This window comes from Panthera pardus, unplaced genomic scaffold, assembly GCF_024362965.1.
Source record: "Panthera pardus isolate Hobbes unplaced genomic scaffold, ASM2436296v1 HiC_scaffold_11, whole genome shotgun sequence".
Classification (NCBI taxonomy): Eukaryota; Metazoa; Chordata; class Mammalia; order Carnivora; family Felidae; genus Panthera; species Panthera pardus.
This window is the reverse complement of record NW_026526666.1, coordinates 53,539,368-53,557,442: the sequence shown is the minus strand read 5'-3', so window position 1 is coordinate 53,557,442 and position 18,075 is coordinate 53,539,368. Positions and strand designations below refer to the sequence as shown.

Here is an 18,075-nt window from a genome sequence, read left to right as displayed (position 1 = left end):
TCTTTTGGAAGAATTAAAATGGTATTATAATTTATATAGGCATGAAAGTTACCATAATGAACCAGGAATAATAAGTGTTTGAAACGTTTTCAAAAGATTGATGAAACAACTTTATGACGCCTTTAGCAGTGGATCTGTGATGTTCAGATTCTTGCTTGGTAGGTAGACAGGGACTACGTTGAACACAGTCTCTTACTTTGTAATCAAGGGACACCAAAGACAGTGACGGCGTTTACAAATCTTGATTTAAAAAAAATTTTTTTTTTAACGTTTATTTATTTTTGAGACAGAGACAGAGCATGAACGGGGGAGGGGCAGAGAGAGAGGGAGACAGAATCGGAAGCAGGCTCCAGGCTCTGGGCCATCAGCCCAGAGCCCGATGCGGGCTCGAACTCACGGACTGTGAGATCGTGACCTGAGCCGAAGTCGGCCGCTCAACCGACTGAGCCACCCAGGTGCCCCAAATATCTGGTTTGGATTACAAGAGGAACAGGGTTGTAGGAGAGATGTTTAGAAGAGGTATATGTTTTCCCTTTCTCCCATGTAATTGGAAAAAGTTTCATGGAAGAAAAGTTTCATGAGGAAAGTTTTAAAAGGAAGGAAGAATGTGAAGGAAAGATAGAAATTTGGTCTCACTGTATAGTTAGAAAGTAAAACTTCAAAAAGAGAAAAGAAACTAAAAAGGACTAAGAAATGATTTAATTGTAATATTAACTTATGAGATGCCAAATCCAAACAAGTATCATAGATGTGTCTTCTCAAAGACATACCATGCTGAATTTTATCACATTTACCACTTTATAGAGTGAATGTGTTTAAGATAATTCAGACATGTTCAAAACTTAGAAACTTTTTAGTGTCTTATTTTGTTCTTATTTTTGCTCTTTGTACCAGTCTTTACAGATCCAGGACTTTAGTATCTTCCTTTACACTCTTACAGGTGGGTGACTGGAAATAAATCTAGTTCTGCATTGTAGGAGTTTGTTTAGGGCACATTCAGAAATAAAGCTTGTGTGTTGCATATGGTATTTTAACAAACCCAGGGCACAATTTTCCCACATAAGGTTTGCTTTGGAATACTTGACCAAATTCCTGAGATCTTCCTGAAATACTGAATTAAAAGTTGAATATGGTTCCTCCTACCTTTCTTCTCTTGATAATATAAACTTTAATTTACATAGATATGTGGTCAGATAATTGTTCAGTATCTTTCTTTGTCCATGTATCTGGTAAATTTATTTTAAAGAAAGTGTTATTTATTGTGTTTCTACATTTTTCTATAAATTATCAGTTACACATCTTTCTTAATGTAGAGGGAATATTGTCATTTGAACTTTGAGTTTTAAAGTAAATTAGAAAATCAAAGAATTGAAAAGAAATTGGACAGAGTCTTGTTTATCATCCTATCTTCAGGACTGCATCTAAGCAACTAGTGAACATTCGTTATTTATATATTTGTTTATTTATTAATGTACCTATATGTCCAGCGTGGGGCTCGAACTCATGACCCCAAGATCAGGGATCGCATGCTCTTCCAACTGAGCCAGCCAGGCATCCCACAACTAGGAAACTTTTAATTTTAGAGAGAGAGAATACATTATTTTCACCAGTATATGCTCTGATACGTTTGTTTTTGAAAATGAAAATTGCATACTGAAAATAAATATTTCTAACCAGATATCAGGATTCTCCTTTTAACAAACTGTGTTAAATCAGCTTGCACAGGATGAAGGTAGTTATGTTGGCGGCTTTGCAGTGGTGGAATATAACACTGCAGAGCATGCTGAAGAGGTTCAGCAAGCCGCTGATGGTATGACGATCAAGGGAAGCAAAGTCCACGTTTCCTTCTGTGCCCCAGGAGCACCTGGGCGAAGCACATTAGCAGCATTGATAGCAGCTCAACGTGTGGTAAGTTTATTGTTCTTTATGAGGATATAGAAGAATGCTAATGCTATCTTAATCTATCCAAACCAGTTGACCATTCATTGGACCTGCATTACATTTCCATTACACAAAGACATTCTTCCTTTGTAAAAATTGGCTAAATGGTATCTCTGTCAAATCAAGCCAGGAGTCATTACAAAAGAAAAAATTGCATTAAGTAAAGTGTATCCATCTGAAGAAGTTTTTTGAAGGAATGCTCTGTTCTAAACTTTCAGTGTAATGTCTCTTTTTACAAAGTGTTCATAAAGTATGCATAGTGCAAATACAGGAAGGTGTGTGCTTCCTTTTTGCCCACATGGCTCATTGTAACTACTTCTTTATTGTTGACTGCCTGCTTATTTTTCTCTGTACCTCTGTGGTATGGAAGTTCCATGCAGATAGACACTATTTCTTGTTCAGTTTTTACTCGAGGCATGTTAGCATAGTGTGACACTTGAATGTGACGTTAAAGTATGATTTTGAACTGTATTGTTGGGAATGGAGGATAGAATTGCTAGATAAATACAAATTTTGCATGGGACATACTTACATTGAAAAAATTATTCATTGATTATCTGAAACCCATCTGGGTATTACCAAGTAAATCTGGCAACCATAAGGAGGTAGAAGGAATTGAATAAAACCTTTCAAGCAGTAGGATGAGGTGAAATTTGCATGCTTCCAGAGTGGTGAGTGGTGGAGGTGGAGGAGTATAGAAAGGGATGACATGGTAGGTTGATGCCAAATCAGAGGACCATCAAGCACTGGAAGGATTTAGACTGAATTTGATAAGCAGAGGGGAGCTTATGAGGTATATAAACAAGGTAGTGACGGGATCAGAGTGAAGCCATCAAGAGATTTGTCTGAAAGTGGTTCATGGATGAACGGGGGAGGGAGAAAAGGATAGGAGATGGCTCTTGGTCTCACATCACTTGCCCTCCTCTTCCTGTTCTTGCACTTCATGTCTGGTCCTTGATCCCTTCTCCCTTCTTTTGTAGTTTGCCTTTTCCTTCTTAAGCTCTCCTGTCATTCTCCTGTTCTAAGTCACAGCCTCAGCTATTCTTTGACTGTCAATGTCATGCCTCTGTTGGATCAGAGTTGCTGAGTTTACAATTCTGAATTCATCCAGTCACCTACTTCTGCAGCCAGGGCACTGTGTCCTCTTGAAGAAAAACAAACACTTGGGTGACTTGATGCTACTACATGTGTGTGTCCTGCATTTATGGCTGGTCCCCTGAAAAACTTTAGCTTCACATCTCTCATCAGCCGCTCTTCTCCATTTTCTACAGCAATTACCTTAAGCCTTAATCTCTCTTCTGCCTTTGTCCTTTGTATCAGATGGTCATGCTTCATCCATGGACAAAGATCCCTGCTCTCTTGGAGGAAGAGTTGTACCTCGTCCAGCCAACACTGCGGCTCATGACTGTGTCTCCCATCTTCAAGGATCGTGATCCTTACCTTTCAACGTTTTTTCGTTGGTTGCTCTGCTAGCTCCATCCCATCTTCTCATAAACATGCTCAGATCCTTTCCTTTAAAAATTCTTTCTAGAAATTGGCTTTTAAGTCAGAGTGGCTAAAATGAACAAATCAGGAGACTATAGATGCTGGAGAGGATGTGGAGAAACAGGAACCCTCTTGCACTGCTGGTGGGAATGCAAACTGGTGCAGCTGCTCTGGAAAACAGTGTGGAGGTTCCTCAAAAAATTAAAAATAGATCTACCCTATGACCCAGCAATAGCACTGCTAGGAATTGACCCAAGGGATACAGGAGTGCTGAGGCATAGGGGCACTTGTACCCCAATGTTTATAGCAGCACTCTCAACAATAGCCAAATTATGGAAAGAGCCTAAATGTCCATCAACTGATGAATGGAGAAAGAAATTGTAGTTTATATACACAATGGAATACTACTTGGCAATGAGAAAGAATGAAATAAGGCCTTTTGTAGCAACGTGGATGGAACTGGAGAGTGCTATGCTAAGTGAGATAAATCATACAGAGAAAGACAGATACCATATGTTTTCACTCTTAATGTGGATCCTGAGAAACTTAACAGAAGACCATGGGGGGAGGAGAAGGAAAAAAAAAGTTCGAGAGGGAGAGAGCCAAACCATAAGAGACTCTTAAAAACTGAGAATAGGGGCGCCTGGGTGGCGCAGTCGGTTAAGCGTCCGACTTCAGCCAGGTCACAATCTTGCGGTCCGTGAGTTCGAGCCCCGCGTCAGGCTCTGGACTGATGGCTCGGAGCCTGGAGCCTGTTTCCGATTCTGTGTCTCCCTCTCTCTCTGCCCCTCCCCCGTTCATGCTCTGTCTCTCTCTGTCCCAAAAGTAAATAAAAAACGTTGGAAAAAAAAAAATTTAAAAAAAAAACAAAAAACTGAGAATAAACTGAGGGTCAATGGGGGGTGGGGGTGGGTGGGTGATGGGCAATGAGGAGGGCACCTGTTGGGATGAGCACTGGGTGTTGTATGGAAACCAATTGGACAATAAATTTCGTATTTAAAAGAAAAATTTTTTATGTTTATTTCTGAGACAGAGACAGAACACGAGTGGGGGAGGGGCAGAGAAAGAGGGAGACACAGAATCCGAAGCAGGCTCCAGGCTCTGAACTGTCAGCACAGAGCCTGATGCGGGGCTCGAACTCACAAACTGTGAGATCGTGACCTGAGCCAAAGTCAGTCGCTCAACCGACTGAGCCACCCAGGTGCCCCAACAATAAATTTCATATTTAAAAAAATAGAAATTGGCTTTTATATTGCTCTTCCTTCACAACTGGAGCCTCTTGAACAATTAGCCCCTACTTGCTTTATTCCCATTTCTTCATTTCCCATTCAGCCTCAGCCTGATATACTGTGGTTTCTACCTCAGCTATTCAAGTGAATCTGTTCCCATTTAGATTAATAGAGATTTCTTAGTATTGAAGTTGAGTAGGCACTATTCAGCATTTTATTGCTTGGCGTCTTTAAAAGTCTCCTCCACCATCTTGAATTCTACCCACTATTCTTTTTCTGCCTAACTATTCGTGCCGTTTCTTCTTTTTCCCTAAGGGCTGGTATCAGACTTCTGCCTTTGGCTTTTTCACCTCTTCTTATATATTCCAATAGCCCCAGTTATTGCCTATCAGTAATGACTTACAAGCTTATATTTTTGAACCAGTTTGCCCTCAGCAGTAAATATGCATTTCCAAATGATTATTAAACATTCTTCCTTCATATAAGTAGTTAAATTTCAACATTTTCAAAAGAAAACTATCTTTTCTCTGGAACTTGTTTTTCTGTGTTCTATAATGTGGGATTGGATTTGCTGAGGTTACAACTCTGAATCCATCCAGTCACCTACTTGCACCAGGACACTGTGTTCCCTTAGAGAAAAACAAACACCTAGGTGGCTTGATGCCACTATAAATATGTGACATACATGTATAATTCTGTGTTCGGTATGTGGCACAAGTTCACCCAAACTAAAATGATCTGAACCAAAAACTCAGTTAATCATGATTGGTTTCCCTCACCTGCTGCCCAAATCCAGATGTCAAAAATATTAGTAAATCCTTTCAGTTGTATGTCCCAACATTTCTTAAATCCTTGAGACTTGTCAACATCTTTGTTACTTTGCTCAGGATCTCATCTTTTCTCACCTTGGTGTTAAGAATAGCCCTCTGTGTGGTCACCACTGTAATCCATCTTCCACAGGACCTCAGGAGTGATCTTTTCCATCCTCAAATCAGATTATGTCATTTACTTACTTAATATTCTTTAATGTCTGCATAAATTCAGATTCCTTTGCATGGCATGCAGCGCCCTTCATGATCAGATATCAGTGATAATGAGAAATCTTAAATGTTTCTTGATCTTATAAGTAATGCATTTGCATTGATGCTTTCTACAGGTTCCTGGTACATATACTTTATCAAATTTTCTGAGATTAAAAAAGAAAATCATGGGGCGCCTGGGTACAGTCAGTTAAGCATCCGACTTTAGCTCAGGTCGCGATCTCACAGTCCATGAGTTCGAGCTCTGAGTCAGGCTCTGTGCTGACAGCTCAGAGCCTGGAGCCTGTTTCAGATTCTGTGTCTCCCTCTCCCTGCCCTTCCCCCCCCACCCCAAAAATAAATAAACATTAAAAAAAAAATTAGTAAAAATTTTAAAAAGTCATAAATAGGTACTAAAATTTATCAGAGCATTTCTGCAACTTGAGATAATCCTGTGATTTCTCCCTAAATTCTTTAATGTGCTGAATCACACTGATTTTCTCATGTTAAACCATCCTTGCATTATAAACTGTAATTGATAATATTTTTTCCAATGCATTGTGTGATTTGATTAGATATTTTATTGTGCATATGTGTACGTGTCCTCATAAGTGAAAAATGCTTAAAATTTTTTGTACCATCATTTATTTTGGAATCAAGGGAAATACCTCATTAACTGATTTAACTGTTTTTTCTCCTGCTCCCCCTTTTTTTTTATTTTTTTATTTTTTAATGTTTATTTATTTATTTATTTATTTATTTTTTAATATATGAAATTTACTGTCAAATTGGTTTCCATACAACACCCAGTGCTCATCCCAAAAGGTGCCCTCCTCAATACCCATCACCCACCCTACCCTCCCTCCCACCCCCCATCAACCCTCAGTTTGTTCTCAGTTTTTAACAGTCACTTATGCTTTGGCTCTCTCCCACTCTAACCTCTTTTTTTTTTTTTTTCCTTCCCCTCCCCCATGGGTTTCTGTTACGTTTCTCAGGATCCACATTAAGAGTGAAACCATATGGTATCTGTCCTTCTCTGTATGGCTTATTTCACTTAGCATCACACTCTCCAGTTCCATCCACGTTGCTACAAAAGGCCATATTTCATTTTTTCTTATTGCCACGTAGTACTCCATTGTGTATATAAACCACAATTTCTTTATCCATTCATCAGTTGATGGACATTTAGGCTCTTTCCATAATTTGGCTATTGTTGAGAGTGCTACTATAAACATTGGGGTACAAGTTCCCCTATGCATCAGTACTCCTGTATCCCTTGGGTCAATTCCTAGCAGTGCTATTGCTGGGTCATAGGGTAGGTCTATTTTTAATTTTCTGAGGAACCTCCACACTGCTCTCCAGAGCGGCTGCACCAATTTGCATTCCCACCAACAGTGCAAGAGGGTTCCTGTTTCTCCACATCCTCTCCAGCATCTATAGTCTCCTGATTTCTTCATTTTGGCCACTCTGACTGGCGTGAGGTGATATCTGAGTGTGGTTTTGATTTGTATTTCCCTGATAAGGAGCGACGTTGAACATCTTTTCATGTGCCTGTTGGCTATCCGGATGTCTTCTTTAGAGAAGTGTCTATTCATGTTTTCTGCCCATTTCTTCACTGGGTTATTTGTTTTTCGGGTGTGGAGTTTGGTGAGCTCTTTATAGATTTTGGATACTGGCCCTTTGTCCGATATGTCATTTGCAAATATCTTTTCCCATTCCGTTGGTTGCCTTTTAGTTTTGTTGGTTGTTTCCTTTGCTGTGCAGAAGCTTTTTATCTTCATAAGGTCCCAGTAATTCACTTTTGCTTTTAATTCCCTTGCCTTTGGGGATGTGCCGAGTAAGAGATTGCTACGGCTGAGGTCAGAGAGGTCTTTTCCTGCTTTCTCCTCTAAGGTTTTGATGGTTTCCTGTCTCACATTCAGGTCCTTTATCCATTTTGAGTTTATTTTTGTGAATGGTGTGAGAAAGTGGTCTAGTTTCAACCTTCTGCATGTTGCTGTCCAGTTCTCCCAGCACCATTTGTTAAAGAGACTGTCTTTTTTCCATTGGATGTTCTTTCCTGCTTTGTCAAAGATGAGTTGGCCATACGTTTGTGGGTCTAGTTCTGGAGTTTCTATTCTATTCCATTGGTCTATGTGTCTGTTTTTATGCCAATACCATGCTGTCTTGATGATGACAGCTTTGTAGTAGAGGCTAAAGTCTGGGATTGTGATGCCTCCTGCTTTGGTCTTCTTCTTCAAAATTACTTTGGCTATTCGGGGCCTTTTGTGGTTCCATATGAATTTTAGGATTGCTTGTTCTAGTTTCGAGAAGAATGCTGGTGCAGTTTTGATTGGGATTGCATTGAATGTGTAGATAGCTTTGAGTAGTATTGACATTTTGACAATATTTATTCTTCCAATCCATGAGCAGGGAATGTCTTTCCATTTCTTTAAATCTTCTTCAATTACCTTCATAAGCTTTCTATAGTTTTCAGCATACAGATCTTTTACATCTTTGGTTAGATTTATTCCTAGGTATTTTATGCTTCTTGGTGCAATTGTGAATGGGATCAGTTTCTTTATTTGTCTTTCTGTTGCTTCATTGTTAGTGTATAAGAATGCAACTGATTTCTGTACATTGATTTTGTATCCTGCAACTTTGCTGAATTCATGTATCAGTTCTAGCAGACTTTTGGTGGAGTCTCTCGGATTTTCCATGTATAATATCATGTCATCTGCAAAAAGCGAAAGCTTGACTTCCTCTTTGCCAATTTGGATGCCTTTGATTTCCTTTTGTTGTCTGATTGCTGATGCTAGAACTTCCAGCACTATGTTAAACAATAGCAGTGAGAGTGGGCATCCCTGTCATGTTCCTGATCTCAGGGAAAAAGCTCTCAGTTTTTCCCCGTTGAGGATGATGTTAGCTGTGGGCTTTTCATAAATGGCTTTTATGATCTTTAAGTATGTTCCTTCTATCCCGACTTTCTCAAGGGTTTTTATTAAGAAAGGGTGCTGGATTTTGTCAAAGGCCTTTTCTGCATCGATTGACAGGATCATATGGTTCTTCTCTTTTTTTTTTGTTAATGTGATGTATCACGTTGATCGATTTGCGAATGTTGAACCAGCCCTGCATCCCAGGAATGAATCCCACTTGATCATGGTGAATAATTCTTTTTATATGCTGTTGAATTCGATTTGCTAGTATCTTATTGAGAATTTTTGCCTCCATATTCATCAGGGATATTGGCCTGTAGTTCTCTTTTTTTACAGGGTCTCTGTCTGGTTTAGGAATCAAAGTAATACTGGCTTCATAGAATGAGTCTGGAAGTTTTCCTTCCCTTTCTATTTCTTGGAATAGCTTGAGAAGGATAGGTGTTATCTCTGCTTTAAACGTCTGGTAGAACTCCCTTGGGAAGCCATCTGGTCCTGGACTCTTATTTGTTGGGAGATTTTTGATAACCGATTCAATTTCTTCGCTGGTTATGGGTCTGTTCAAGCTTTCTATTTCCTCCTGATTGAGTTTTGGAAGAGTGGGTGTTTAGGAATTTGTCCATTTCTTCCAGGTTGTCCAATTTGTTGGCATATAAGTTTTCATAGTATTCCCTGATAATTGTTTGTATCTCTGAGGGATTGGTTGTAATCATTCCATTTTCATTCATGATTTTATCTATTTGGGTCATCTCCCTTTTCTTTTTGAGAAGCCTGGCTAGAGGTTTGTCAATTTTGTTTATTTTTTCAAAAAACCAACTCTTGGTTTCGTTGATCTGCTCTACAGTTTTTTTAGATTCTATATTGTTTATTTCTGCTCTGATCTTTATGATTTCTCTTCTTCTGCTGGGTTTAGGCTGCCTTTGCTGTTCTGCTTCTATTTCCTTTAGGTGTGCTGTTAGGTTTTGTATTTGGGATTTTTCTTGTTTCTTGAGATAGGCCTGGATTGCAATGTATTTTCCTCTCAGGACTGCCTTCGCTGCGTCCCAAAGCATTTGGATTGTTGTATTTTCATTTTCATTTGTTTCCATATATTTTTAAATTTCTTCTCTAATTGCCTGGTTGACCCACTCATTCTTTAGTAGGGTGTTCTTTAACCTCCATGCTTTTGGAGGTTTTCCAGACTTTTTCCTGTGGTTGATTTCAAGCTTCATAGCATTGTGGTCTGAAAGTATGCATGGTATGATTTCAATTCTTGTAAACTTATGAAGGGCTGTTTTGTGACCCAGTATATGATCTATCTTGGAGAATGTTCCATGTGCACTAGAGAAGAAAGTATATTCTGTTGCTTTGGGATGCAGAGTTCTAAATATATCTGTCAAGTCCATCTGATCCAATGTATCATTCAGGGCCCTTGTTTCTTTATTGACTGTGTGTCTAGATGATCTATCCATTTCTGTAAGTGGGGTGTTAAAGTCCCCTGCAACTACCACATTCTTATCAATAAGGTTGCTTATGTTTATGAGTAATTGTTTTATATATTTGGGGGCTCCGGTATTCGGCGCATAGACATTTATAATTGTTAGCTCTTCCTGATGGATAGACCCTGTAATTATTATATAATGCCCTTCTTCATCTCTTGTTACAGCCTTTAATTTAAAGTCTAGTTTGTCTGATATAAGTATGGCTACTCCAGCTTTCTTTTGGCTTCCAGTAGCATGATAAATAGTTCTCCATCCCCTCACTCTCAATCTAAAGGTGTCCTCAGATCTAAAATGAGTCTCTTGTAGACAGCAAATAGATGGGTCTTGTTTTTTTATCCATTCTGATACCCGATGTCTTTTGGTTGGCGCATTTAATCCATTTACATTCAATGTTATTATAGAAAGATATGGGTTTAGAGTCATTGTGATGTCTGTATGTTTTATGCTTGTAGTGATGTCTCTGGTACTTTGTCTCACAGGATCCCCCTTAGGATCTCTTGTAGGGCTGGTTTAGTGGTGACAAATTCCTTCAGTTTTTGTTTGTTTGGGAAGACCTTTATCTCTCCTTCTATTCTAAATGACAGACTTGCTGGATAAAGGATTCTCGGCTGCATATTTTTTCTGTTTAGCACACTGAAGATATCGTGCCAAGCCTTTCTGGCCTGCCAAGTTTCAAAAGAGAGATCAGTCAGGAGTCTTATAGGTCTCCCTTTATATGTGAGGGCACGTTTATCCCTTGCTGCTTTCAGAATTTTCTCTTTATCCTTGTATTTTGCCAGTTTCACTATGATATGTCATGTAGAAGATCGATTCAAGTTACGTCTGAAGGGAGTTCTCTGTGCCTCTTGGATTTCAATGCCTTTTTCCTTCCCCAGTTCAGGGAAGTTCTCAGCTATAATTTGTTCAAGTACCCCTTCAGCACCTTTCCCTCTCTCTTCCTCCTCTGGGATACCAATTATGCGTATATTATTTCTTTTTAGTGTATCACTTAGTTCTCTAATTTTTCCCTCATACTCCTGGATTTTTTTATCTCTCTTTCTCTCAGCTTCCTCTTTTTCCATAGCTTTATCTTCTAGTTCACCTATTCTCTCCTCTGCCTCTTCAATCCGAGCTGTCGTCGTTTCCATTTTGTTTTGCATTTCGTTTAAAGCGTTTTTCAGCTCCTCGTGACTGTTCCTTAGTCCCTCGATCTTTGTGGCAAGAGATTCTCTGCTGTCCTCTATACTGTTTTCAAGCCCAGCGATTAATTTTATGACTATTATCCTAAATTCACTTTGTTATATTATTTAAATCCTTTTTGATCAGTTCATTAGCTGTTGTTATTTCCTGGAGATTCTTCTGAGGGGAATTCTTCCGTTTCGTTATTTTGGATAGTCCCTGGAGTGGTGAGGACCTCCAGGGCACTTCCCCTGTGCTGTGGTGTATAACTGGAGTTGGTGGGCGGGGCCGCAGTCCGACCTGATGTCTGCCCCCAGCCCACCGCTGGGGCCACAGTCAGACTGGTGTGTGCCTTCTCTTCCCCTCTCCTAGGGGCGGGATTCACTGTGGGGTGGTGTGGCCCGTCTGGGCTACTTGCACTCTGCCAGGCTTGTGGTGCTGGGGATCTTGTGTATTAGCTGGGGTGGGTAGGCAAGGTGCACGGGGGCAGGAGGGGGCAGGCTTAGCTCGTTCTCCTTAGGTGATCCACTTCAGGAGGGGCCCTGTGGCAGCGGGAGGGAGTCAGATCCGCTGCCGGAGGTTTGGCTCCGCAGAAGCACAGAGTTGGATGTTTGCGCGGAGCGAGCAAGTTCCCTGGCAGGAACTGGTTCTCTTTGGGATTTTGGCTGGGGGATGGGCGGGGGAGATGGCGCTGGCCAGCGCCTTTGTTCCCTGCCAAGCTGAGCTCTGCCGTCCCGTCCGGGGGCTCAGCAACTCTCCCTCCCTTTGTCCTCCAGCCTTCCCGCTTTCTGAGCAGAGCTGTTAACTTATGACCTCCCGGACGCTAAGTCGCGCTTGCTGTTGGAACACAGTCCGTCAGGCCCCTCCACTTTTGCCTGCCAGACTCGGGGGCTCTGCTTGGCCGGTGAGCCGCCCCTCCGCCCTGGCTCCCTCCCGCCAGTCCGTGGAGCTCGCACCGCCTTGCCGCCCTTCCTACCCTCTTCCGTGGGCCTCTCGTCTGTGCTTGGCTCTGGAGACTCCGTTCTGCTAATCCTCTGGCGGTTTTCTGGGTTATTTAGGCAGGTGTAGGTGGAATCTAAGTGATCAGCAGGACGCGAGGTGAGCCCAGCATCCTCCTACGTCGCCATCTTCCCTCCGACCTGTCACCTGCTCCCCTTTTCTTGCTACTTCATGGATCAATTCATATAAAATAGGGCTTGCCCATTCTTTGAAAATTAGAGAAATCTTGTCCATGAAATCATGTAGACCTAGTCCTGGAAACTCATACAGAGGAAAATCATTGGTTACCATTTAAGTTTCTCCTATAGATGTTTAGACATTTTACTCTTATTTTTGTCTCTATGCCGTATTTGGCATTTGATTATATTCCACCGATTCATCATCCATTTTGGTTAATTTTTCAAATTTATTGGCACATAGTCATTTATAATATTTTTAAAATTTATTTTGTCTGTTCTCATTTTTTAAAATTTTATTTATGTATTTTGAGAGACAGAAGAGCACATGAGCTAGGGACGGACAAAGAGGGAAGGAGAGTGAAAGAGAAAGAGAGAGAGAGAGAGAGAGAACAGAAAGAAAAGAAAGAAAGAAAGAAAACCCCAAGCAGGCTCCACACTGTCACCACAGGGCCCAGTGCAGGGCTTGATCTCAGGAACAGTGAGATCATAACCTGGACAAAAATCAAGAGTCAGATACTTAACCGATTGAGCCACTTAGGCACTCCTACTGTTCTCATTTTCATTGTGTATTTATTTTTTTTCTCTTTGATCAGTGTTGCAAAAGATTTCCCCATTATATCTCTTCAGAGAAACAGTTTTCTTGTGTTTGTTTCTACCTTTTGCATATTTCCGCCCTTCTTTTTAAATTTTAATTCCAGTATAGGTAGCATAGTGTTATATTAGTGTCAGGTGTACAGTATAGTGATTCAGTCATTTTGTACATTACTCAGTGCTCATCATGATAAATGTACTCTTAATCCCCTTCACCTATTTCGCCCCTCCCTCCACCCACTTCCCCTCTGGGAACCATCTGTTCTCTACAGTTAAGCGTCTGTTTCTCAGTTTGTCTTTCTCTTTGTTTTGTGTCTTAAATTCTACATGTGAATGAAATTATAAGGTATTTGCCTTTCTCTGATTTATTTCACTTAGATCCATCCATGTTGTTGCAAATGGCAAGATTTCAGTCTTTTTTTTGGCTGAGAACTATTCCATTTTCTGTGTGTGTGTGTGTGTGTGTGTGTGTGTGTGTGTGTGTGTATCACCTCTGCTGTATCCATTCATCTATCAGTGGACACTTGGACTGCTTCCACATCTTGGCCGTTGTAAATCATGCTGCAGTAAACATAGGGGTGCCTATATCTTTTTAAATTAGTGTTTTTATATTCTTTGAGTAAATATCCAATTGAGAAATTTCTGGATCATATGGTAATACTATTTTTAATTTTTTTGAGGAGCCTCTGTACTGTTTTCCACAGTGTCTGGCCTTGTCTTTATGATATCCTTGTTTTTTTCTTTTTCAGGTTTACTCTTTCTCCTCTGTCTTTATTGATATTAGTACTTAGCACCTTTATTTTCAATCTAGGTTGTTTTCTGATGAATATATTTAAAGCAAGTTTCTTTTTAACTAATGCTATACCTATGTGTCATAAATTTTATTTTGGCTTTAAGTTTTTATAATTTACAGTGTTTTTAATAATTTTATAACACAGAGTGTTATTTTAGTTTCAGGTATACAATATAGTGATTCCACAATTCTAAACAATGTCATAAATTTCAGGTTATAAATGTTTAAAATTATTTTATTTCCTTTTATACTCAAAGCTTTTGTTTTTGTTTTATGTCCACTTACAAATTTTCAAAAACTATTCTTCTGACATAGATTTGTAATTTATGGTACATGGTTACTTTCTGTGAATGAGCCATGTGTGCTCAGAAACAATCCAGACTCTATGTTTGTGAGTTATAAAGTTATATATGCATATATGTATGTATAAATATTAGCTTGAGTTTATTATGACTCAAATCTTCAATATCTTATTTTTTTGTCTGTTTGATCTGTCATTGAGAGAAATGTATTAGAATTTATCTGTGTAATTGTTGGGTTTTCTTTTTTCTCCTCATTCTGTTAGTTGTTTCTCCATAGATACATAGATAGGTATAGGTATTATTAATTAGGTACACATTTGTTTGTAGTCATATTGATCATTTTACCAGTATATATGTTCTTCTGATGTTAGAATTGCTACTTCAGCTTTCTTTTAGTTTATATTTGCCATCCCTTTATTAATAACCTTTCTTTACATTTTGTTTTAGGTATGTGTCTTATAGCTAACATGTTGCTCTAAAAACATGTGTTTAAAAATCAAATTAAAAAAGTATGTCTTTAGTTGGTATATTTAAACTGCTTGAATATGTAGTAATGATTATTCTTTTATATCACGTTCCCCCCCCCTTTTTTAATGTTTTTAGTTTTTTTGTTTTTTTTTTTTTTGAGAGAGAGAGAGACAGAGCATGAGCAGGGGAGGGGCAGAGAGAGAGGGAGACAGAATCTGAAACAGGCTCCAGGCTCTGAGCTGTCAGCACAGAGCCTGATGTGGGGCTCGAAACCCTGAACCTTGAGGTCATAACCTGAGCCGAAGTTGGATGCTTAACTGACTGAGCCTCCCAGGCACCCTATACTTTTTCCCTTTATTTTCATTTCCCATCTACTGTTGGATGAATAAGAATTTTCTTCCTCTTGTTTGAGAGTAATATTCTCTATCTTTATCCTCTTGGTGACTGTCCCTAACTTATTTACATCCCTAGATTTATTAGTATCTCTTTCTTCCCACTTAACTTTTTTTTTTTGCATTTTAAAAAAATTTATTTTTTAATTTACATCCAAATTAGCATATGGTGCAACAATAATTTCAGGAGTAGATTCCTTAATGCCCCTTACCCATTTAGTCCATCCCCTCTCCCACAACCCTTCCAGCAACCCTCTGTTTGTTCTTTATATTTAAGAGTCTCTTGTATTTTGTCCCCCTCCTGGTTTTTCTATTATTTTTGCTTCCCTTCCCTTATGTTCATCTGTTTTGTATCTTAAATTCCTCATATGAGAGAAGTCATATGATACTTGTCTGTTTGTGACTAATTTCGCTTAGCATAATACCCTCCAGTTCCATCCACGTAGTTGCAAATGGCAAGATTTCATTCTTTTTGATTGCCGAGTAATACTCCATTATATATATATACCACATCTTCTTTATCCATTCATCAGTCGATGGACATTTGGGCTCTTTCCATACTTTGGCTATTGTTGATAGTGCTGCTGCAAACATTGGGGTGCATGTGCCCCTTTGAAACAGCACACCTGTATCCCTTGGATAGATACCTAGTGGTGTAATTGCTGGGTTGTAGGGTAGTTCTATTTTTAATTTTTTGAGGAATCTCCATACTGTTTTCCAGAGTGGCTGCACCAGTTTGCATTCCCACTAAAAGTGCAAAAGAGATCCTCTTTATCTGCATCCTTGCCAACATCTGTTGTTGCCTGAGTTGTTAATGTTAGCCATTCTGACAGGTGTGAGGTGGTATCTCATTGTGGTTTGATTTGTATTTCCCTGATGATGAGTGATGTTGAGCATTTTTTCATGTGTCAGTTGGCCATCTGGATGTCGTCTTTGGAGAAGTGTCTATTCATGTCTTTTGCCCATTTCTTCACTGGATTGTTTTTGGGTGTTGAGTTTGATAAGTTCTCTATAGGTTTTGGATACTAACCCTCTATCTGATATGTCGTTTGCAAATATCTTCTCCCATTCTGTCTGTTGCCTTTTAGTTTTGCTGATTGTTTCCTTCACTGTGCAGAAACTTTTTATTTTGATGAGGCCCCAATAGTTCATTTTTGCTTTTGTTCCCTTGTGTCTGGAGATGTGTTGAGTAAGAAGTTGCTGTGGCCAAGGTCAAAGAGGTTGCTGCCTGTTTTCTCCTTGAGGATTTTGGTGGCTTCTTATCTTACATCTAGGTCTTTCATCCGTTTTAAGTTTATTTTTGTGTGCTGTAAGAAAGTGGTCCAGGTTCATTGTTCTGCATGTCACTGTCCAGTTTTCCCAGCACCACTTGCTGAAGAGACTGTCTTTATTCCATTGGACATTCTTTCCTGCTTTGTCAAAGATTAGTTGGCCATACATTTGTGGGTCCATTTCTGGGTTCTCTATTCTGTTCCATTGATCTGAGTTTCTGTTCTTGTGCCATTACCATACTGTCTTGATTACAGCTTTGTAATACAGCTTAAAGTCTGGGATTGTGATGCCTCCAGTTTTGGTTTTCTTTTTCAAGATTGCTTTGGCTATTCGGGGTCTTTTATGGTTCCATACAAATTTTAGGATTGTTTATTCTAGCTCTGTGAAGAATGCTGGTGTTATTTTGATAGGGATTGCTTTGGGTAGTATCGACATTTTAACAATATTTGTTCTTCCTATCCAGGAGCATGGAATATTTTTCCTTTTTCTTTTTTTTTTGTGCATCTTCTTCGATTTTTTTCATAAGCTTTCTATATTTTTCAGTGTATAGATTTTTCACCTCTTTGGTTAGATTTATTCCTAGGTATTTTATGGTTTTTGGTGTAATTATCAATGGGATCGGTTCCTTGATTTCTCTTTTTGTTGTTTCATTATTGGTGTATACGAATGCAACTGATTTCTGTGCATTGATTTTATATTGTGTGACTTTGTCGTATTCATGGATCAGTTCTAGCAGTTTTTTGGTGGAATCTTTTGGGTTTTCTATATACAGTATGTCATCTGTGAAGAGTGAAAGTTTGACCTCCTCCTGGCCGATTTGGATGACTTTTATTTCTTTGTGTTGTCTGATTGCCAAGGCTAAGTCTTCCAATACTATGTTGAATAACAGTGGAGAGCCACTTAACTCATTCTTATCTCCATCTTACTTCCTCCTTCCTATCCCACCTACCACCATGTTGGTATCTACATTTTTATTTTACAGTTGCCTTAAATATTTCCCCCCATGGTACTAGGTTTTGTATGCAAGATTGAAATTAACTCTGATCTTACATATGTTTATTTGCACATATCATGTAACATGTCTTGTATTTACTGCATCTCATGTGATTTTCAGAGATGGTATTAATGTGGTAGATAAAAACTTTTGAGAATTTGTATAGTTGGAAGTATTTTAATTTCTTTTCACATATTTAGGTAATAGCTTAGATGAATATAAAATTATAAAAATCTATATTCAAAGTTCTTCCTTTGGCCCTTTGAAAATACTAATTTGTTGCCTTCTTAAATCCATTGTTGATGCTTGGAGGGAGATGATAATCATTTCCTGTTCCCTTTGGAAATACATTGTTTCTCACTGGAAGCTTTTAGCATATTTGTCTTTGATATTCTTAAATTTCATACCTAAAAATGTGACTAGGTGTGTTTTCCTCCTTATACATCATATCTGGAACACTGTGAATCCCTTTCATTCTGTGCTTTTTAAGTTTTCTTTAATGATGAGCAATTCTCAGCTGTTATTTCTTCAAAGACCCTGTTCTTTTTTTCTTCTCCTTCAGGGACTCTTGTTTTGTACAGGTTGACACTTCTAACCTCTTCCATTGCCTTGCTTATTCTCTTTTGTTTTGTTTGCATTTCTTATTTCCATGTTTTGTTTTGTTTATTTGCATTTTCCATTTATCCTTTTCTGATATCTTCTGGGAACTTTCTTTGAACCGATATTTCCAGTCACTGTTTTGTTTTTCAGCAACACATATTCTGTTTAACCTATCTGTTCAAGCACAGGATAGAGGATAGCGTATTGCTCTGTATGAGTTTCTTCAGTTTCCTAGTGGACAGAGTGGTGATAATATATCA

At 39.0% G+C, this 18,075-nt stretch overlaps 1 protein-coding gene across 2 annotated transcripts in view; it reads left to right on the top strand.

Moving 5' to 3' along the window:
• The window catches only part of RAVER2 (ribonucleoprotein, PTB binding 2), a 97,845-nt gene that overhangs the window by 27,218 nt on the left and 52,552 nt on the right, over window positions 1-18,075 (top strand). For both annotated transcript variants that reach the window (XM_019449017.2, XM_019449016.2), the window contains exon 4: window positions 1,717-1,908. In XM_019449017.2, the coding sequence (XP_019304562.2) occupies window positions 1,717-1,908 (192 nt within the window). The remainder of the gene's footprint in view (window positions 1-1,716; window positions 1,909-18,075) is intronic.